This window comes from Myxocyprinus asiaticus, chromosome 11 (genome assembly GCF_019703515.2).
Source record: "Myxocyprinus asiaticus isolate MX2 ecotype Aquarium Trade chromosome 11, UBuf_Myxa_2, whole genome shotgun sequence".
In the NCBI taxonomy this organism is placed as follows: Eukaryota; Metazoa; Chordata; class Actinopteri; order Cypriniformes; family Catostomidae; genus Myxocyprinus; species Myxocyprinus asiaticus.
This window is the reverse complement of record NC_059354.1, coordinates 39,231,807-39,254,826: the sequence shown is the minus strand read 5'-3', so window position 1 is coordinate 39,254,826 and position 23,020 is coordinate 39,231,807. Positions and strand designations below refer to the sequence as shown.

General features: G+C 37.1%; 1 protein-coding gene and 1 pseudogene across 4 annotated transcripts; both read right to left on the bottom strand.

Annotated features, from left to right (window-relative positions):
• Positions 1–7,471, bottom strand: part of LOC127448031 (solute carrier family 12 member 8-like) — a 44,645-nt pseudogene extending 37,174 nt beyond the window's left edge.
• A 4,714-nt stretch (positions 7,472–12,185) lies between these two features.
• LOC127448490 (zinc finger protein 148-like) lies at positions 12,186–22,872 on the bottom strand. Of its 4 annotated transcripts, none has more exons than XM_051711081.1 (8): positions 22,727–22,858; positions 21,965–21,993; positions 20,116–20,580; positions 19,375–19,500; positions 18,862–18,985; positions 18,695–18,778; positions 18,471–18,589; positions 12,186–15,297 (listed from the first exon to the last, which is right to left on the bottom strand). In XM_051711081.1, the coding sequence occupies exons 3-8, from the start codon at positions 20,464–20,466 to the stop codon at positions 13,678–13,680; spliced, it is 2,424 nt and encodes an 807-aa protein (XP_051567041.1). In that variant the 5' UTR covers positions 20,467–20,580; positions 21,965–21,993; positions 22,727–22,858; the 3' UTR covers positions 12,186–13,677. The 4 variants fall into 4 exon arrangements, with proteins under 4 accessions (XP_051567041.1, XP_051567042.1, XP_051567039.1 ...); XM_051711082.1 differs by having other exon boundaries at positions 20,116–20,576; positions 22,727–22,850; XM_051711079.1 differs by lacking the exon at positions 21,965–21,993 and having other exon boundaries at positions 22,727–22,872.
• Between the last annotated feature and the right edge of the window lie 148 nt (positions 22,873–23,020).

Below are 23,020 nucleotides of genomic sequence, written 5' to 3'. Positions count from 1 at the left end.
CATTATGCCACAAATGCTGTTGATTGAGCTGAACTTGTATTGATCCCAGAATATTCCTTTAAAGATAAAGTTCACCCCACATTTTAAATTTACTCAACCTCATGTGTTCAAAACCTGTATGACTTTTGTAAAACCTAAAAGGAGATGTTTGGCATTATTGTTAATCTCAATCACCATTCACTTGTACTGCATCATTATTTAGTGAATGGTCATCTCTTTTTTTATGCACGGAAGAAAGTCACGCAGGTTTTGAACAGCATGAGGAAGAGTAAATGATGACAGAATAATAATTTTCCTTTAAGCTATGAATAGCCATGAGATTTAGATATGCTAAGATCTCTGTATCAACCAATAGAGATGGCACAGTCACGATTTTGAAGCTTTCCTTGCGCAGACCAACTGGCCTTGACTACGTGACAAACAGCGTTATCAAACTGTAAACACATCTGCACAGCAGCTCCTTTTTCCTGCCACTGGTAGGTAACCCGCCCATGTGGCGCCCGTCCTAAATGGTGCAACCCCCTGGAGTCATGCCAATGGTGATATCACTCAACAACCACAAGGCTTAATTAGAAAAACCTGGAGGAACCAGCACCTCCTTTTCCCCAGCCGACATAAACTGCAGCCCGGGTCCAGCTCCTAAAGGAGGTGATCAGAGCAAGGTGACAGCAACGTCTAGGGGGTTATGCCCAATACTCAGACCATTACACCCCAACCTGTCTGACTTTCTATGGAGCCTTCAATGTGACAGAGAGAAAGAGAGTGATTGAGAGAGTGAGTGATCTTTCTGAAAGTCTTGTCTCCACTCTGGACAGGAAGCCAGTAATCAGGAGAACAGGAAGAGTTGGGGTGGATTTCCTGCAAACCCAGTGTGAAAGTACATAATGACCTTGTCTGAAGTGGGCAGCCAAAAAACTTAAACATTATAATGGACTAAGGGTGCCTATATGCTTTTCCTTGTCCTTAGATTTATAGACTCTTTGTTACCTTGTGTATATTCTTGCAGTATGGTTGGTTGCTTTTACAAACTTACATTAAACTGAACTAAATTTCATGAAGTTTGTCTTGTTGCTCTTAAGAGTGGGTAAAATCACCTTTAAGTATAGTTCACCCAACAATAACAATTATGTTATCATTTACTTAAGTTGATCCAAACCCATATGACTTTCTTTCCTCTTAGAAACATAAAATGGGATATTAGGTAGAATGTTAGCATCTGTGACAATTCACTTCTGTTGCATCTTCATTCCATACAAAGAAAGTGAATGGTGACTGAGGCTAACATTCTGCCTAACATTACCTTTTGTGTTCTATGGAATTCATAAAGTCACACAGGTCTTAAACAACATGTGGGTGAGTAAATTATGTCATTTTTTACATCATTAAATTAAGTTTAATTTTTGAATGACTAGCCCTTTAATATCTGTGTTCATGTATGCAATGCTTTAAAACACAAATATAAGTAGATTTGAATGCCCTGAAAATATGAAATGTGTGTGTTTCTGACAGAGCTAGATTTCTGTGATTAAAGCTTGGTGCAGATTTAGAAAACAGAGAATCCAGATTTAGGAACACATCCAACTCATTCATGTAAGACTCTAAGCGTGCTAAGCATAATTTCATTAAAATATTTTTCCAAAAGCAAACAACTAAAGATATTCAACTGAATTTGCCTTGTGAGCTCAAAGATGATGACTATATGACAGCATATAATGGGGAGACAAATTCGTTTGAACTCCCTGTTCCTTCAACTTAAATTTTATGATTAAAATTCCTTAGCAAGAGACCCTGTGCCCTCTAATGGCTTTGTGCTGCCCTCCCAGCAGAAGCAGGAGGCTGTTGGTGGTCTGTCTTCCTAATTTATTGCTTATACTGCCAGCCATACTCCTAATCACAACCTGAAGCTGATATGCAAAACCTTGTGTTGCAGTTTAAACATAACTGGTTTTATGGAAACTACAAAAGTAAAGTATGCAAATGCAAATTACTATTAGCATTAGGTTTTTGAAAACACACAAGCTAACTTTATTTGGGACACTGTCCCATTTTATTACCCTGACACCTGCTGGACATTTGTTGCTAGGACATGTAAACTTAACTGGATAGTTCACACAAAAATGAAAATTCTCTTAATATTTACTTACCCTCATGCTATCCCAGATGTGTATGACTTTCTTTCTTCAGCAGAACACAGATATTTTTAAACTAATATTTCAGCTCTGTACCAGACCTTTGTAGCTCCAAAAATCACATAATGGAAACATAAAAGTAATCCATAAAACTCCAGTGGTAAAATCCATATATTTAGAAGCAATATAATAAGTGTGGGTGAGAAACAGATCAAAATGTAAGTCCTTTTTTTACTCCAAGTCTCCACTTTCACATCTCAAAGTCATATGTGGTGCCTGTTTAGTTTCACTTGTACATCTGAAAGTTAAAGTGGAGATTTAGAGTAAAAAAAGGACTTAAATATAGTTCTGTTTCTCACCCACACCCATTATATTGCTTCTGAAGATATGGATTTAAACACAAGTCATATGGATTACTTTTATGTGACCTGTATATGATTTTTGGAGCTACAAAGGTCTGATCACCATTCACTTGCATTGTATGGACCTACAGAACTTCTAAAAATCTTTGTGTTTTGCTGAAGAAAGAAGTTCAAACACAACTGGGATGGCATGAGGGTGAGTAAATGATATATTTTTCTGGGTAAACGATCCCTTTAAAGTCAACAGATATGATTAACTCAAAAACATTAAACATCACCAACATAATTATCACTTTAGAATCAAGGCCGTAGCCATGTCTTGAACATTGGGGGGGACCAAACCATTTTGGGGTGGGGGGGTCACAGGTGTTGAGGTCACAAATATAATGGTCCTCTTTGGTCGTTTAATATAAAAGCCAAAAATTGTATAAGTTCACACAGTATAAGACAAACACTGTCAGCATTGCTAGCAATTTGCCTGTTTCAGTCATCTTTTCTTTCTTTTTTGTGCTGCCTCAAAGATGAATATAATTTGAATTTCTTTTCATCATAAATGTATCTGTAAAATGACATGACTGTGTCAGCTGGCTAGCAAAAAGAAAATACATCAAATTATTTACTGCTCTCAAGTTGTCCCTCATAGTTTTTTCCTCCCAGTAGGATTTTAACACAATCTTTTTCTTCAATAACGCTGCTCTTTTCCACATAAAAACAGTTCATATTGACCACTGCTGTCAATGTCCAAAGAGGGAAAAAAATAAAAAATATCATTATAAAAATACCATAAAAGTAGTCCATACAACACAAAGCTGTTGTGTGGCCCCAGAAAGCTTGGAATATAATGCACTTGTCATATGAACTGCTGTTATGATGTCTTTATACTGAACCTTTAATAGTGCTTTGTAGTATTTGTCCTTTTTGAAGCTCGTCCACTCCTGGTCACTATAAACTGTTATTCTGTGGAATCGAGTTGCTTAAAATATCTATTTTTATGTTCCAGGAAAAAAAAAACAGCATATGGGTTTTGGACAACATAATGCTGAGTAAATAAGTGAGTAAAAGTACATTTTCCATTTTTAGGTGAACTCCTTTAACTGGTGTCTCATTTTTTTGAGCACAAACTTGACAAGACATCCTCAAAATAAAATGGTCTCTTTTAAAAGTAGACACTTAGGAGATACTGTACAAAACTCAGAACTAATTAAAGACAAAGAAATTATTTAGAAAACCTTAAATTGATTTTAAATTATTACCTAATAGTATTTGCATCGAGAACATATGACACTGTCCTTTCCAAAACCTAAAAGCACAATAGAAGTCACAGGTCTCACCATGTTCTAGTTCTGATCTGGGTGATAACGCTCTACTTTTTTTTTTTTAAGAGATAATTTTCTTATACAATGTCGAGAGAATTTTTTAAAAACCTACTTCAAAAGGCTGAAAGATTACCACAGTCATTCAATTCCTTTACAATATACACACATTCGCTCTTTGTCTTAAGCCTAATTTGCTGAAAATTACTCTGTTAATGTTTTCACATTCACAGTTATGAATGACATTCAAATCACGTCCTGTACATGACATACTGTCAATTCAAAACGACAAATCTGGCCATATATGATTATTGGGGAGACTTGTCCCCCTCAAAGTATATTGTGGTTACGGCCCTGCTTTACATTAGTATGAGCTAAAAGATAAGCAAAATAAAAGCAAAGAGTCCCAATAAGCAATGTCTAAATAATATTTAAAAAGCATTATATTTGTATCCTTTCACCAACAAGCTGTTACCTGAACCACAATAAATGCATTTTACACTGCATGTAAAAAGAAAAAATTAGAACTATCCAGAGAAATTTAGTACATTGTAATTTAGTTTAAGAGAAAATGACATAAATGTGTATATATTTGTCCAGCAGGTTTGCCAGGAAACTAGCAAAGAAAGAAATATCAATATAAGAAAGGCCTAACTCTCTTCCTAAGGCACTACTTTAATAAAGGGAAGCTTGTGGTACAGTCACAGGTGTCTGTTAAAAAAACATGTTTTGTATTAAGTTTTAATGCTTTTATTCTGCATTTTCACAAATCCATTTTCTTGTGCCAGAAGCAGATTGTTTCACACCCCTTCTTTCAGTGGAGATTGATAGTCTCAGTCTCATACTGTATGTGTGAAGAATGTCTGGGATCTACAGAGTTGGTTTAGAAGACTTCCAATATGCAAGTGGACATATAAAAAAGGTTAGTATGTATTGTGATAGTTGCAATTAGTTCCAAAATGAATGCTGATATTCCAAAAGATGTTCAACAACAACAACAGCAAAATTCCAATAAAGGCCATTTTTTCTCACAACTACAGCAACTGGCAGCGTTGTTGCAGTGCATACAATTATACACGATCTTGGTCTGATGAAGTTTGGGTTGAAAACAATATCTGAAGATGTATAATAGGTGTTCAACATACTGGAACACTAAAGTTGCGTTCTTTCAAAATATGTAATACATTTGATGAAGAACATACTTCTCAGCTGTTAAAAAAGTACATTCTTTAGGTGTGCAGATGAATAGTATGAATACCTACATACTGTATGGGAATTAAGGCTTTGTTCCATGACCCAAATATATGATGTAGTAACAAACAACCACAAATAAAAACAAGTACAATTTAACCACAAGGAACAACTTTCTTGGTATGGTTGAAAAGAGCCACCTGACTCACTGTTCTCCGCCAGTTTTTTAATTCACAGTTTTAAATCTGACATCTCTTCAGCTCCCGTGCAATTATGGAACATTAAAGTGTGCAGTGGACGCACACTTCAGAATCTCGGCGGATGTTGTATGTCATTCGGGTATTTTCTTGCCTACAGTTTAATAAATACTGAGGATTCAGACATACTACTCATTTGACATACTACTTTTGGCATACTAAATAATAGAGAAGTATGCATATTTAGACACAGGGTAAATCAATACTTCAGTCTCAAATGCAAATCTATACACACAAATAACAGTTGATGCAATCTCTTTCTAATTCAAGATACTGTAACTCACCTGGATCTAAATAACTAAATGTCCTGATTAAAAAATTCAGAGCTGACAGAGCTAATATGGCCAGTAGAACCAACTGAAGGCATACGATCCCTTTCACCCCTGCCAGGTTAATTCCAAGCAGGCCCAGCAGAGCAGCCACAGAGATTCCCCTCACTGACCATACACTCTTTAAGATCAGCACCTGTGCAATGGACTCCTGTGATGTACAGCGCTCCAGCTACACACTGGAAACAGTGTCAACCACATATAAAAACAGTGAACTCCCCATCCATTGCATATGCAACAGTTGGAAAAAAGAATGTAAATAGATTATACCATATTTTTTCATAATTAATGTAGATATGAGCTCCTCGCCTGTCCAAACACATACAGGAGTCCCACAGTTCCGCCAACCCTTCCTCCGAGCACAGTGGACATCATGGAATAGACCCCACCATTACCCACGCTGCAACACTCACACACACCAATACCTGACATCACTGTAACCTAGGCGACCAACACCACCACACCAGGAGCATGCCCAACAACACACCTGTGTTACCCCAAGGATGGGAATATGAAAAAGACAGTCACACTTACACTGGATGCTCATTTGATGGCTGCTGTCAGTCAGAAATGTGTGATAAGAAACATGTGATCTGTCAACTTTAATGAGTACATTAGCATATAAATGGCCTCAAAGCTAAAAGACATGGACTAAAAATAAAAAACAAAAAAAAACATTTTGATATTATAATGTCTTTAATAACAAAAACTGCACTCTTAAATGAAGTCACACACCTTTATTTAAATGTGTTCAAGTCCTACAAAATAGAAAAACACATCATATTTACAGAACGGTATAGATAAATAGCATAGTATTATTCTAAATATATTAGCCTACTGTTTTCCCTAAAACTGTGGTAAAGCCTTAACTTGCCACAAGCCAGCCAGTGCGCAAGAAGAGAACCACTATATATTGATCATGCAGGTGGTGAAGACTCCATCCCAGGTCCCGAAATGAACAGGTTCCCAAACAAAGAGCTGCACATTCCACCAAGTTTGAGCATTTCTCTGGGAACCCTACACAAACAAAAGTCACTGAAAGTTACCATTAATGTCTGTTTCTAATTATTCAGTTCCTAAAATTGAAAGAAATAGCTCATTCAAAAAGGAATTTCTCATAATTGACTCACCCTGATGCCATCCCAGACGTGGATGACTTTTTTTCTCCTGCAGAGCACTAATGGAGATTTTTAGAAAAATATCTCAGCACTCTAGGTCCATAAAATGCAATGCAATGCAATGATGACCACAACTTTTAACTCCAAAAAGCACATAAAGGCAGTATTAAAGTAATCCATACAACCACAATGGTTTAATCCATGTCTACTGAAGCAATCCAATCGATTTTGGAAAAGAACAGACCAAAATAAAACTCCTTTTTCACTATATATCTTAACATCTGCAGTCTCCTTGGCGATCAATTACATTTTCCAGCGCCATCTAGCGCTCTGCGCATGTTATATTTTGGACTGTTCTCACCCAAAACTGATCAGATTTCTTCAGAAGACATGGATTTAACCACTGGAGTCATGTGAATTACTTTTATGCTGCCTTTATGTGCTTTTTGGAGCTTCAAAGTTTTGGTCACCATTCACTTGCATTGTATAGTCCTACAGAGCTGAGATGTTCTTCTAAAAATCATAATTTGTGTTCCGCAGAAGAAAGAAAATCATACACATCTGGGACGGCATGAAGGGGAGTAAATGATGAGATTATTTTATTTGGAGAATTTGTATTTTTGGGTGAACTATTCCTTTAAGTAAAAGAGCTGGACCCGATCTCATGGGCTTCCATTGACATTCTTTTTTATGAAACAAGGTTCACATATGTATACAGAATGGAGATTACCTGTGCATCCTCATGGAATAACTCTTGAACCTGTGGACTCATACTCACTCCTGCGCAAGATTTGCTGAACTGGATCTGAGGAATGTAAAAGCAGTTGAACACAAAGCATTTAAATATGGAACAGAGGCGATTTTAACAATATTGGGCGATGGCCACATAGCTTGGATACATATCCAACAAAAGACATCTGTTAATAAGCGACACAGTATAATCAACAGGAAATCTACATTAAACTAACATTTTAATACTTTAAACTGAAACGCATTTAGCTACAAACAATAGTATTAAATATTGTCAAACAATAGTTAAAGAGAGGCCAAGTTGCGTAGTAGCCTTCTACTGTACAGTTTTTAACAATAGTATCAACTGCTGGGGCTCTTTTTCAAATCTACAACCAACGTTAATGATAAGCGGCCCAATATAGACTGATTAAATACTTAAAAATTTGGTATTATGATAATGGTAAATTCTAAATTCTTTGAGTGCTCGTCGTAAAAACAAACACACGTACCTGTGCGCGCGCTCTGCACCCATGCAGCAGCAGGTGGACAGTGTGAGAGAGGGAGAGGCGCGAGCTCACCTGAGGGTGTGGAATAAGCTTATTTGTGGTCCTCGAATATAGACTTTCTAGGGAATATAGATGGATATTACCTACAAAATTATTAATAAAAAATTACAATTAATGTCACAGAACATGAAAGGTCTTTGATAAAGGACTCAGGAGCGAGTACCATCGTGTGTCGAAATTTCAAGTGTCACCAAAGTTACAGTGAGCTTTTATTCCTGAAAAAGTTGCCGACACAGCCGACCGGTTAATTGATTACCCCACAAACAAGTTAAATACACTTAAACCTATTTCTTGGCACCATTACGAACCGTTCATTATTCAATATATGCTATAAAGCTATATTTGAATAACCAGCTGTCTCAGTATTTTGTCGCAGTTATCAAGTGAAACGCAACGTGCAATAAACGTCATTAAACACATAATAGGCTATACAGTGCATCCAGAAAGTATTCACAGCGCTTCACTTTTTCAACATTTTGTTATGTTACAGCCTTATTCCAAAATGGATTAAATCCATTATTTTCCTCAAAAGTCTACAAACAATACCCCATAATGACAATGTGAAAGAAGTTTATTTGAAATCTTTGCAAATGTATTAAAAATAACAAAACGAAAAAAATCACATGTACATAAGTATTCACAGCCTTTGCCATGACACTCAAAATTGAGCTCAGGTGCATCCCGTTTCCACCGATCATCCTTGAGATGTTTCTACAACTTGATTGGAGTCCACCTGTGGTAAATTCAGTTGATTGGACATGATTTGGAAAGGCACACACCTGTCTATATAAGGTCCCACAGTTAACAGTGCATGTCAGAGCACAAACCAAGTCATGAAGTTCAAGGAATTGTCTGTAGGCCTCCGAGACAGGATTGTATCAAGGCACAGATCTGGGGAAGGGTACAGAAAAATTTCTGCAGCATTGAAGGTCCCAATGAGCACAGTGGCCTCCATCATCCTTAAATGGAAGAAGTTTGGAACCACCAGGACTCTTCCTAGAGCTGGCCGCCTGGCCAAACTGAGCAATTGGGGGAGAAGGGCCTTAGTCAGGGAGGTGACCAAGAACCTGATGGTCACTCTGACAGAGCTCCAGCATTTCTCTGTGGAGAGAGGAGAACCTTCCAGAAGAACAACCATCTCTTCAGCACTTCACCAATCAGGCCTGTATGGTAGAGTGGCCAGACGGAAGCCACTCCTCAGTAAAAGGCACATGACAGCCTGCCTGGAGTTTGCCAAAAGGCACCTGAAGGACTCTCAGACCATGAGAAACAAAGATTGAAATCTTTGGCCTAAATGGCAAGCGTCATGTCTGGAGGAAACCAGGCACCGCTCATCACCTGGCCAATACCATCCCTACAGTGAAGCATGGTGGTGGCAGCATCATGCTGTGGGGATGTTTTTCAGTGGCAGGAACTGGGAGACTAGTCAGGATCGAGGGAAAGATGAATGCAGCAATGTACAGAGACATCCTTGATGGAAACCTGCTCCAGAGCACTCTGGACCTCAGACTGGGGCGACGGTTCATCTTCTAACAGGACAACGACCCTAAGCACACAGCCAAGATAACAAAGGAGTGGCTCCGGGACAACTCTGTGAATGTCCTTGAGTGGCCCAGCCAGAGCCCAGACTTGAACCCGATTGAACATCTCTGGAGAGATCTGAAAATGGCTGTGCACCGACGCTCCCCATCCAACCTGATGGAGCTTGAGAGGTCCTGCAAAGAAGTTTGGGAGAAACTGCCCAAAAATAGGTGTGCCGAGCTTGTAGCATCATACTCAAAAAGACTTGAGGCTGTAATTGGTGCCAAAGGTGCTTCAACAAAGTATTGAGCAAAGGCTGTGAATACTTATGTACATGTGTTTTTGTTCTTTGCAAAGACTTCAAACAAACTTCTTTCACATTGACATTATGGGGTATTGTTTGTAGAATTTTGAGGAAAATAATGAATTTAATCCATTTTGGAATAAGGCTGTAACATAACACAATGTGGAAAAAGTGAAGTGCTGTGAATACTTTCTGGATGCACTGTATGATCCATTCAGCGCCTCCTCGTGTGTTGTATGAGAGTCTCTTTTATTTCGGTTTCACTGTTGCTGTACTGCTCAAATATAGCACTTTCTCCCCATACAATATTTTCTTGTCTAGTTATTTATATAACCATTTAGGATTGTAATTCAGATTATTCTCAATGGTGATTTTGATTATTTTAATACAGTAAAATTGTCATGGAATTGAGAAAATGCAAAACCTCTTAATGGTCCTAAAATAGACCTGAAATTATTATTTTTTTTCTTTCTTTTGATTTTAAGGTGAAATATGACCCAGGCTTTTCTTATTACACCCATTCAATTCAATATTACACAACAGAGGCACACAATCAAAAATATCCAGTTAGAACATGTTCCCCCATGTCAGAGGACATGCACTCTCCAATGAAATTAAAGGGACAGTTCACACAAAAATGAAAATCTCTCATTAACTCGCCCTTATGACTTTCTTTCTTCTGTAGAACACAAATGAAGAGTTTTAGAATAAAATCTCAGCTCTGCTGGTCCTCACAATGTAAGTAAATGGTGACCAGAACTCAGAAGGTCCAAAAACACATAAAGGCAGCATAAAAGTAATCCATATGACTCCAGTAGTTAAATTAATTTCTTCTGAAGCAATATGATAGGTGTAGGTGAGAAACATCAATATTTAAGTCCTTTTTTACTATTAATCTCCATCTTAGATTTGCAGTAAAAAATGATTTAAATATTGATCCATTTCTCACCCACACCTATTACATCACTTTAGAATATATGGATTGAACCACTGCAGTCTGTATGGGTTACTTTTATGCTGCCATTATGTCCCTTGTGGACCTTTAAAGTTCTGGTCACCATTCACTTGCACTATATGGACCTACCATGCTGAAATATTCTTTTAAAAATCTTCATTTGTGTTCTGCAGAAGAAAGTCATACACATCTGGGATGGCATGTGGGTGAGTAAATGAGAGATTTTTCATTTTCAGGTGAACTATCCCTTTAAATGTCTAAAATTATCAAGAGCTGTCACTAAATAAAACCATCTGTTTTTCACTCAAGTTAAACTAAGATAACAATAATCCATAATCAGTAACCCTGACAGGACATTGATGCTCTAAAAATCAATAAAGAAGGACTACAGTGATGTGTTTAAATGGATATGATGTGTTTAAATGGATATTACCTTAGCCAACAGTAACTGAGCTTACAAAAACATTTACTTTTAACAAAGCATCAAGCTCTTTCCTCAATTTTTCATTTCACTTGTATACATTTCTGGAGAATATTTAACAGTGATTATTCATTCAATATTCATACTGTAGGTATTAAATGACACTGAAATGATAAATAATATCCTTTGAGGGTGTATGAGATCCATAAGATGTCTACTATAATGAGATTGTAATAATTAAAACAGCATTAAGAAGCATTTCATTAGAGAGGACAAGTATTTTAAATTTTACATACATGAACACAAATATGATTTTGTGACAACAGTTGTGCTAAAAGGAATCAAGGACCGTAGGAATGAGAAAACCAAAATGGCAGAAAATATTCATAAATTGTGTTGCTTTCCCTCTACATTCTATACACAAAAGAAAAAATGTGCACAGAGAAATGCACAACTTAAAATATACACCTTATTTGCAACATCTATAAAGAACAAAGAAAAACAGGAATGTTTAGGCACACTTATAGGGAACCGTAAGTAAAACATGCGGATTAAGAAAATCATACTTAAAGGGCTGCTCTTGTACAAACTGGCATGATACTTTCTCTTTTTTGAATTTTTTAAAAACAAAACAAAGCTAAGATTAAATCAAGGTACATTTGTGGGAAAAGCAGGTACATTGCCATAGACAATTAGAGAAAAAAGGAACAAAGCTTTTAATTTACATTAGTTAAGCTATAAGATAAAGAGAAATGTGCAATAAACAAATGTTTTGTGCATATCCATACTAGCACTAGAACTTTACCAAACATGAAGTTATTTTTTTAGTTCTATATTAATGCAATAAGAAACAGCATATGAATCTGATACACAAACATGTTTTCTAACTAATATTTTTGAGACAAAGAGCAAGCATAAAAATATGATATCAGATCATACAGCACATTCTTAAATCATCTTCATTAATTTCACTCAAGACAACTTGCCATAATAGATGGTTCCATTTCATATCTCAAATGCTGGATAAGGTGAATTAAAAAGTGCTTTAAGACAATAACAAAAAAACAAAAAAATTCCCATGAGCCCAAAGTGCTATTTATTGGGCAACGTTTCGCAGATCTCCAGTACATCTGCAAATTAAAAAAAACACACTGTGAACAAATGAAATGCTCTTTAGAAAAAAAAGGTGATGTAATGCACTTAATTTACAATATGAATTGAAAACTAGTTGTGAAATAACCACTGAGTCAAGTCAGGCTCATTGATGACAAACTGACAAATGACCACCTGTTGGGGCGTTTCCCCAAGACAATTACTAAAACGGCATCCCCAAATGTGGGATGTGTGAAATCAAAACCTCTACAGATGCCTTCTACAGAATACCAAGTGCCATGTGCACCTCAAATCTATTTGGCATAACTCGGTAGACATTCCATCAAATACAAATATGCTGATTATCACAGAAGTAAATATTTTATCTGTATTAGAATATCTCTTTCTTTTTTAATCCAACAACCTTCAGAGTAATGTGCAAAAATATTTCAGGATTATATCATCTCATCATATAATATTAGGGTCTACGTCAGTTTGAACACAGTGTGAGATACATGAAGACTGTCTCATTGAGAGGTTGTGAAGAATCATGTGATCACTGAATGCATATCTATATATATCTATATATATAGATAGATATATATATATACAACAAATAATACAAATTGCACCCCAATGAGCTCACAAATAAGGGGAAAGTGAAATAATACTGGTTATTCAGTAGACACTTTTTTTTTTTTTTTTTTTACCAAAGTGACTTGCAGTCACTTTTATAGAGGACTAAGCTGGAGGTAAGTGCCTTACCTGAGGGTACAATTGTTAGGTTCTTTATGTACCTCACCAAAAAATAATATCTAAAAAAAAAAATTAAAAAAAATCTGTAATGCTAGGGTAGTTTCTAATGTTAAATAGCTTTATTATTATGTCAGTCTATTGAATCTGTTGTTAATAAATTCCAGCAAAATAACTGATCACTAACAAGAGGCCAATATGATCATGATCTCTGTAAAGATTTATCTAGGTAAAGCCACCAGTGACCTGCAAAATTTATAATACAACAACAACAGTGATTTAGTGCAACTGAGCCGTTAGCACAGTTTAATCGAAATATGACTGAATTATGATTATTAAGAAACACATAAGCTTTAACAAATAAATTAGCTAATTTGGAAAGCCATAGTATAGTATGATCATGTTGAGCATATATGACAGATAAAAAAAAAATCAGACAGTCTTCATTAAAGGTGGTGATAATTAAATCTAATGTGGGGTATCACTCTAGTCCTGATTTCCACACATGCTTGATTGTTTAAAGATGGAAAATCATAGGTATTTGCACAGAGATCACATTGCCTTCATTGACAGAACTCAAAGACCTTGAATATAAAGTGCCTTTAAAATGCTTCAAAACATTAAAAGCTCTCATTTAGCCAAAGGTTTGGCTGCTTGTAGCATCTGGTGATGAAGTTAGTGGAGTTCTTGATTCACTAACAAGAGAAAACTCTGGAAAGTCTGTTCCTCCATGTGCTCTCAGGCTAACTTGTCCACTGGCGATGCTAAACTGCGAGGATATTCCAGATCTTGAGCTTGGGAACTGAGATCGAAAGTTCTGCTCAAAAGTGGCAATCTGAAATGTCTGACTAATGCTTTGCGCATCTGTCTTTTTAGGCGAGGTCACTTGGTCGAGAAAGTCCTCCGTTGGCGAAACCGAGGAAGGGTTTGTCTCGTCACCTGACAAGGAGAAGGAGTGTTGGGAATCTACTAAAAGGCTAAAGCTGGGTTTCTCCAAGGTGGACCTCAAAGGTGAGTTCATGCTCGGTCTGAACCGGGATGGGGATGTGAATTGCTTCTCAGTGGAAAACAAAGGCTGGCCAGCAAGACTGCTACTGTCACTTACAAAAGTAAGACTCTGGTTGTTTAGATAGGTGTCGTTCTGACTGGTCCTTTCCAGTGCTTGCTGGAGAAACTTGGAGTACTCTTGTAGAAGGCTGGCCTTCTCTGCCGGGGGCGCTTGTGAGCTGCTACCCAAAGCCTCAGTGGGGCTACTCTCATCGGAAGAGTTGATGGAGATGCTGGATGTCACCTCTGTGTCCGCCACACTGAAGGAAAGCTCCGCTTGCCCGTTGGCCTTATTGGAGTAGTGGTCGAGAAGTGTTTGAAGGACCTCGTCTGGGAGGACATTCTTCTCATTACTGGACTTGATCTCTACGTTCAATGTCTGAGTCTCAGAGAGGATTGTGGTGGGAATAGTCTCATCAATGACACTCGCTACAGATGCCTGAGTGACGGAGGGCTGTGACACAATGCTGCTCACGTTCAGCGCATAGTCTCTGCTAGTGTTAGCCATAGCTGCATGGAGGTATCGCTTCTTCTTGAGAAACTGCATGGCATCGTCATAGTTTGTGCTGCTTCCGGTTGGTTTTGCTTGTCCTCCTTGTAGGGTGTCTACCGACTCCATGTCAGGATTGGTCTCGACATCTAAAAGGCCTTTATTATCCACAATCTCAAAAGTGTATCTTGTTACTTTGCTTTCTTCAAATGAAGACAAGGGAGAGAGACTTTGTGACTGTTCTAGCAGCTGCTGTTTCACACCTCTCCTGCTGGCAATTTTCTTCAGAACTAGTTTTGGAGGACTGATGATCTCATCATTAGATTCCTCCCCTGCAAGATGCCTGTTGCTAGGCAGAGAATCAGGCAGCTCTACCGAATAATCTGCCACAACATACTCGTCCTTCACTTTGGTGGCTATTGCGTAAAGTGGAAGACACTCGCTTTTGTCGAGCCTGTCTTCCGTCTTCTCCTCTTCATTACCGGATTCCGCCACTTTGTCAGGAATGGTGGGACTTGTGAGCGAGACTCGACTTTTATCAGAGGACTTCTGACGTTTCTTCTTGGGAAGCGTGCATTCCTTGGCAGGAAAAGAGAAGTCCAAGCTTTCTGGGCTACGAAGAGGGCCATCTTTCGCAGCTGCTTTCTGCAACTTCCTGTCCTTATTATCATGGCACATACGTCTGTGCTTCAGTACTCGGTCAGTTCTGGAGAAATACTGTTAAGAAAAATATACATTCTTTTGATCAATATTATAACATGTTTAGGCTACACAGTGTTGCTGCAGAGTTTTTAAAATCAAATTTAAGACTTTAAGACATTTTTCAAGACCCGAACAAATAAAATTAATACTGTATCCCCATACCAAATCCACACAATCTCAAAATAAATCCTGTATTACAGAATCTTACTTAAACAGAATTCAACATGGCCTTAAAATTGTTTATCAGTAAAACATGTTAGGATATATGCAAGTTTAAAATACTCAAGACATGTTTTCCACATATACTGTATATCACATTAAAATTGGTTTATTTAAAATTATATAACTAAATACAAATTAGAGGAAAGGCAATTTATCTGCCAATAGTTTTTAAAATTGGAAGCCTATATGAAATATTCTTAGCATTTCCTTCCTGTGAAGGTGAGGGCCAGACAGAGGCTACAAGAGCCAAATTGAATTAAATTCCAGCTGCAGTTTATGGTGCAACCAAAATACCAATAAGCAGGGGGAAAAAAAGAAAGAAAAAAAGAAAAAGAAAAAAAAGATTTGATTCATAGTGCGGAATTTTTAAAAGCTGAAGTACAACAGGGACTCTTATTTTGAAAAGTTTGTGCTTCACATAAAATGTGCACTACTACAATAATCTATAACGTATTACAATATAAACAATTAAAAGTAAACTGTCATATTTCATCAACATTATATCATCATCATCTTCAGGTGATCATTAGTGATCGCTTGTCATAAATTTCTGATATGGCTTAATGTAGGGTGACCATACGTCCTCTTTTTCCCGGACATGTCCTCTTTTCGGACCTTAAAAAAGTGTCCGGCCAGGATTTCTAAATTTGCGAAAATGTCCGTGATTCGGCTTTAGATGCATTATGATGTGCATCTGGTCTAATACTTCATTGTGTGTGTGCATATTTGCATTGCTTTAACTCCTCTTTGTAAGTCCCGCCTTCTCGCACACCAATTGGTCAGTTATAAGAGGCTTGCAGCAACTATTGCCCAAATTCCTGCCTGTCAATCTCTCAGCGAATGCGCGAAGCGCTGTTGTGTTCGGCATCAAACAGTTGCTTGACAGTAGCAGCAAATGACAGCTGAGTGGAAACAATGCCCAAACGAAAGTGCAAATTTACAGAAGATTTGCACAAACAATTTCCATGCTTTCGTCCAGGTCGAGATCCATGGGAAGCAGAATGTATGACATGTAAAGCTGGCACTTGTGTGTCAGTTGCTAATAAAGGTGCGAGTGATTTAGAAGCACACATTAGCTCTGCAAAGCATAAAGGGTCAGCATAAGGTGAAAGTTCATCAGGTAAATTAACAGACTACTTTTTGTGACCAGGTAAAATTGTTATCACATTGCTTCATTTTCCATGGCCATTCAAAATAATACTAATAGTAAATGAAGGTACACTCATGGCATCAAATATTTTATTTTAGTACATGGACATTCAAAAGAATGTTGGAAATGTTTATTTATTTATATATATTTATGTTATGCTAATAGCATAATATGGTCACCCTACTTAATGATTGTGAACTGCTCAGCAACAGCAGGAAACACTGACAAGTCCCCGTGTGCTTGGAGAAAATATAGTGCTGTGTTTTCACTTTGAAGGACGCAGCACGTGTATTATTTTAATTGAATCGTATTCTTTTTAAGTTTGATAATCACATTAGGTCAGATCACAATTCCTGTCTTTCCGCTCACAAATTTAAGACCTCTTTAAATGATAATTAAGACTTTTGTTGTATCATTTATTTATGTATCTTTTTATTACCTTAAACTTTGGAAAAATTTACAAAATTAAGACATTTTAAGGATCCGTGGGAACCCTGCTACAGTATTTGATGCACACTAACATTTTAATTAAGTGTTCCCACACTTTTTCACCTATGAATTTCCATTTCAACTTTCATTCATTGTACTATAAAAACAAATTGTAAGTTTCAGAACACAAAACTTCCTCTTCACTGCAAAAAAGAGCATTTGTTGAAACCAAGCTGCCAAAAAAACTTGTTCTGTACTTCCTCCACATTGTGACACTGTGGTAGACATTTGTATCTAATCGTCTCCACATCAACGCCTACTTTGCCTTATCACTTCCGTAAACCCACCTAGCAGTAGTGAGCAGTGAGATGGCAAGGAGAGAGCAGGTCAGTCAAGAACAGAACCAATCACAACAGTGGGTGTTCACTGTCAAGTCATAAAGGAGAAGCAGCACCAAAAGTGAGCGTTTCTGACAGAGGGTCAGAATGAGTGTGAAAAATGTTATATTACTTTTGTGCAAAATATTATAAGTGAAAAAAGTGGACAACCTCAAGGAACAAAATAAAATAATAAAAAGGCATGTCAGGCCCCCTCCCTTTAAAAATAAAGATAAATACAGTACTGTGCAAAAGTTTTAGGCACTTAAGATATTTCACAAAAACATTTGTCTTAAGATGGTTATTTATATCTTCAGCTTTAGTGTGTCAACAGGAAAAATACATTTGAGACTCCCAAACATTACTTTTTCAAATCGAAAAGATTAGAATAGAAGAACAGGGCGCTCTGCAAGAGATGGCATTGCCCCCACAGAGCCCCCCACTGAACATCGAGTCAGTCTGGGATTACAAGATGAGACAGATGCAATTGAGACAGCCTAAATAGAAGTGGTGATACTGTGGTGAATTCTCCAAGAAGCTTGGTACATCCTATCTGCCCTGTGTTCAGGTGTACCTAGGAGAATTGGTGCTGTTTTAAAGGCAAAGGTGGTCACACCAAATATTGATTTAGCTTTTTTATGTTTACTGGACTTTGTATAATGTTAACTGAAAAATGAAAACTATTAATGGCATTATTTTATAAGACATCCTCACTATGCAACATTTTTCACAAGTGCCTAAAACTTTTGCACAGTACTGTATATTTTTAAGATTGCACTCAAAAAGAACAATTTCTTGCCAATGAAATATTTTAAAGCATAGCATAACTATACAACATTTTCTGTGATTTTTCAAGATTTCATTCATTTCAATTAGTTTTCTAAGCCTGGAAATCACACATTTAAAACTCCCTGATATTTCCAGGTATCCCATGACCATGGTAACCCTTTTGATTGCACAATATCGAAATAGATATTGGTTGATTTGGTTCAAACCAGATATTGCCTAACCTGATGGCAGTGGTCACACTGGTAGGGCTTCTCCCCGCTGTGTGTCCTCTTGTGTCTCTCCATGTGGTATTTCTGGATAAATTTCATTCCACATTCATCACAGCGAAAAGGTTTTTCTCCTACAGGTGGGACATTACAGGTTATGATGAACGCCAAGCACAATTTAAGCAAATCAAGTACTTTTCGATCCCATCAAAGTGAGCACTGCTTAAATCACTGCTTACCTGTGTGGATCTTCTCATGTCTCTGCAGCAGGTACTTCTGAATAAAACGCATGTCACACTGATTGCACTGGTAAGGCTTTTCACCTGCCAATAAAATTGGGTTTGTTGTTTTGTTCTTTTACATGCAAATGACTTCCTAAAGACCAGCACATGTAGTTTTATCTTACCTGTGTGAATAAAGACGTGTCTTTGTAAATGGTAGTTTGTCCGAAAAGCTGCATTGCAGTGCTCACAGACATGAGATTTTGGATTCTGGTGCCTGAGGGAGCCATCTTCATTAATGGTGAGGATCTAATAAGATGATGGAGAGAAAATAGTTCAATACTACTTTACAGAATATGTCATAATCATGTTCTGATTGCAAAGGGCCATTTAAGGAAATAATAAACCTAATTTCTGGTGTGGTTCTTAAAACCTTATAGAGGTGCATCATAGTTTTTAAGGAATAGCACAAAAAATTAGCTTAGCAGCCAAGTACTCTTAACATAAATGAGATCATTTACAGCGAGTAAGTCCCCTATAAAAAAAACAAGTAACTTCAGGACACTTCTAAACTTGCATTCCTTTTGAAATGACTTTTTTTCCATCAATGTCTTGCATCCTGAGACGTATCCCTCACTTAGAGAGGTTATATCATATGGTTACTTTAACAATGGCAACTCTGATGCTTTATATAAAACCTTTGCAGGCGAGCGCTGCTTTCTCTTCTTCTTTTTGTGACAGTCATTGGAGTCCCTCCCTTGTTTCTTCTCCTTCTTCATCAGAATCAACGAATCTGGCACTTTCATCTCCTGCTTTATATTTATCTAACATATGCAAAAACAAAACAATGAATTACATTCATTTACTGAATTTCTCAGTGTCTAAAAGCATAAAAAGTAACATATACTGTAACAGACTTTTAAAAAAAGCCTTATTTTTTTCTCCATAAAGTTTAGGCTAGATTTCCTTGAAAATGTCAAAGATAACTTAATTTGAAGTATGCTTGATTACTTGTGCTCTTATATTAATCTTTACACAAAAATCTGTCATATTGTTTAAAGGTTATAAACTGTTAATAGACTGATCTGGGTACTAATGTCTAGAGTGGAGGGCAGCCATTGGCCAATATACACAGTACAACAATTGAAAATGAGATGTACAAAGATTTTTTTTTAAAGAAATAACATTATTTTATACAAAATTTACATGGGGAAAAAAACATTTTTTTTTGTTTATTATCCATTGACACAGCTGTTGGTAGATTTCATAACTGTCTGACACAAAGGGAAGCTAACACTTCTGTTTATCGGTCAAGCGGACACGATTAACAGCTGATGCTGATAATGTCTCATCTTTGTACCCTCTTTGGAAATAAAAGAAACACTTTTGATAAAGCACAGCAATCAGGTCTTAATCACCTTATGTGGCTATAGACTTACTGGCATACTGAGTGTATAGTCTAATTTATGGGAGATTCGCTGTGAGAAAGTGGATTCATCCTGTCCATCATTTTTCACCGTCTCCTCATGAACCATCATGTCATCCTGGGACATCAGATTATGTGAGGTCAGCCCTCCGCCTGCCAAGTCTTCATCATCCTCCTCCTCCTCATCGTCATCCTCTGCCAAAAGTGGATGATTGGCCAAGCTCCGTTCCCCAAGTGTCAAATCCAAACTGCCTCTTCTTCCTCTTCCGTCCACCCCTGAAGGCCCCAAGCTTCTGGATGAGTGGTGAAGCCCCACAGGGCCACATTTCATAAGCATCCCCTCCAGCTTGTCATCAATGTTCATCGCTGAAAGCTGATAAGTTGAGCAAAAGCTACAGGAAGAGACCGGTCCAACATAAGGATTCCTAACAACAGTCAACACGGTTGGGTTTACAGCACTTCCCCTCCGACAACCTGACTGAGAGAAACAACAAGCTTAAGTTTAAGAGAAACCGTCACATTAGTAATAACGTGTTTCCTTCATTTTTACTGCTCACACAAACAAAGCATAAAGATCATATTCAGCGGGGTCCAAATGTCTGAGACCACTAATTAAAAGGCTGCTATAGTATGTAGCATTTTTCTAACTGAATACAATGCTTTCATTACAAATGATATTATAAGCATAGTGAGTGAAAAGTAGACATATGACATGATGTGAATTTCTTAGTATTTGGCATGTCCCCCATTTGCTTTAAAGGAATAGTTCACATAAACATGAAACTGCTCTCATCATTTACTCAACGTTATGCCATCCCAGATGTGTTTGACTTTCTTTCATCTGCTAAACACAAACGAAGATTTTTAGAAGAATTTTTCAGCTCTGTAGATCCTCACAATGTAAGTGAATGGTGACCAAAATGTTGAAGTTTCAAAAAGCACATAAAGGCCACATAAAAGTAATCCATACGACTCCAGTTGTTAAATCTATATTTTCAGAAACTATAGGATAGGTGTGGGTGTGAACCAGATCAATATTTAAGTTATTTTTTACTATAAATCTCCACTTAACTTTCAAGCTCTTGTGTTTTTGGTGATTTGCATTATTCACGTCACCCTACTAGACAGGGAGGAGAATTTATAGTAAAAAATGACTTATATATTGATCTGTTTCTCACCCACCACACCAATAATATAGCTTCTGAAGACATTGATTTAACCACTGGAGTTTTATGGATTACTTTTATGCTGCCTTTATGTGCTTTTTGGAGCTTCCAAATTTTAGTCTCCATTCACTTGCATTATATGGACCAACAAAGCTGAGATTTTCTTCTACAAAAAAAAAAAAAAAAAATAAAACCTTCATAATTTGTGTTCTGCAGAAGAAAGAAAGTCTTACATATCTGGGATTGCATGAGGGTGAGTAAATGATGAGAGAATTTTCATTTCTGGGTGAACTATCCCTTTAAATGACAGCATGAACTCCACAAGTTTGTGCAAGATGTTCCAAAGAGCAAGTCTGGTACATTTTTAGTTTGACAAGTACAAGTCATTACTTACATTTGTTTGGTGACCTAAAAATTGTGCATCATCTGAAATATTTCTTCTTCATCGTACATAACTTATTTTGTTTAATGTTTTTCAAAATCCTAAAACTATTTCCAGCTTTAACTGGAAAAATATCTGAATTTTGGACCTCATTGTATGTCAGTCTTGCCTCTACAGAGAAACAACTAATCATTTTGTTTCATCTCCTCCTGCTATGCAGAGAATAAATGAAAATAATAACAACTTGACTTGAAATTAATGAAGTGTTAGAACTGACACTGGAGTATAAACAATGAATAAGGCATCACTCTTACCTTATTAGCCTTTGTAAGAATTAGTTTTTCTTAAAAAAAAAAAAGAAAAAAAAAGAGAGACACCTGTTATATCTATTGTAATACATAATGTCTTATTGCTAAGACTAATCATCTCAGCAAACATCCAACCTACAGTATATTTAGTCAGTGAGCAATGACATACCTCTAATATTCTGTTTTTACCATAATGAGCCCATAATATGGATCATAAAATGTTTTACTTCTACACGTTTTTTCTCTTAATATACAAACACACATGAGCTGGTCAGCATACCTCAACTCTTTACAGGAAAACATAACAGATGAGGCCAGACTGCAAATTCCTAGATATGACATGTCAATTATCTTTCTAGACTCAACTTGACCGACATAGAAAATGGATTATGATTTGATTGCAAAAGAGACAAAGAGTTTAAACTCTTTACAAGCTACTTTATTAATATAAATAAACTACTAAACTGACAGTGGATGTATTTGCAGTTTGACACTACATACAGCGACACCCAACCACAACAGGCTGCCTGTTGCCACTGTCAGAGCGAATAACGCACACAGACACGCTGCTCATTTAATATGTTTTGTGTTTAATGTGTCTTATGCATTTTAATAATGTGTTTAATATATTTGAATACAATACGGAGTTTCAATTAGGCCTGATCTCCCATCACTGCTGCCGTTTCATCGCGCGCAAAAAAAGCCATAATGCAAACATTTTCACGGCTGATTCAGATGCAGTCCCGTATGGATTAAAAGTATACGTACCACATGTTTTATCAGCACGGCGCTGGCGGCGGGTTCAAGACGCTCATGACGTGTTTGTCAAAGTTGACTGCGATGCTGCGGCGGATAGCGCGGGAGGCTAGCAAGCTACATTCCATCTGCAGCTACGCATGCGCTCTAAAGACACATGCGCGGCAGATGAGCTTGATGACTAACGGATGTTGTTTGGTTTCTTTGCTGTCAGACTGTAAAGCAATGTAATGGCAGGGAAATACAAGTAGAGATTATCAAAGGCAAGATAGCATGTTTATGTATATACGTCTTATAAATGTATAA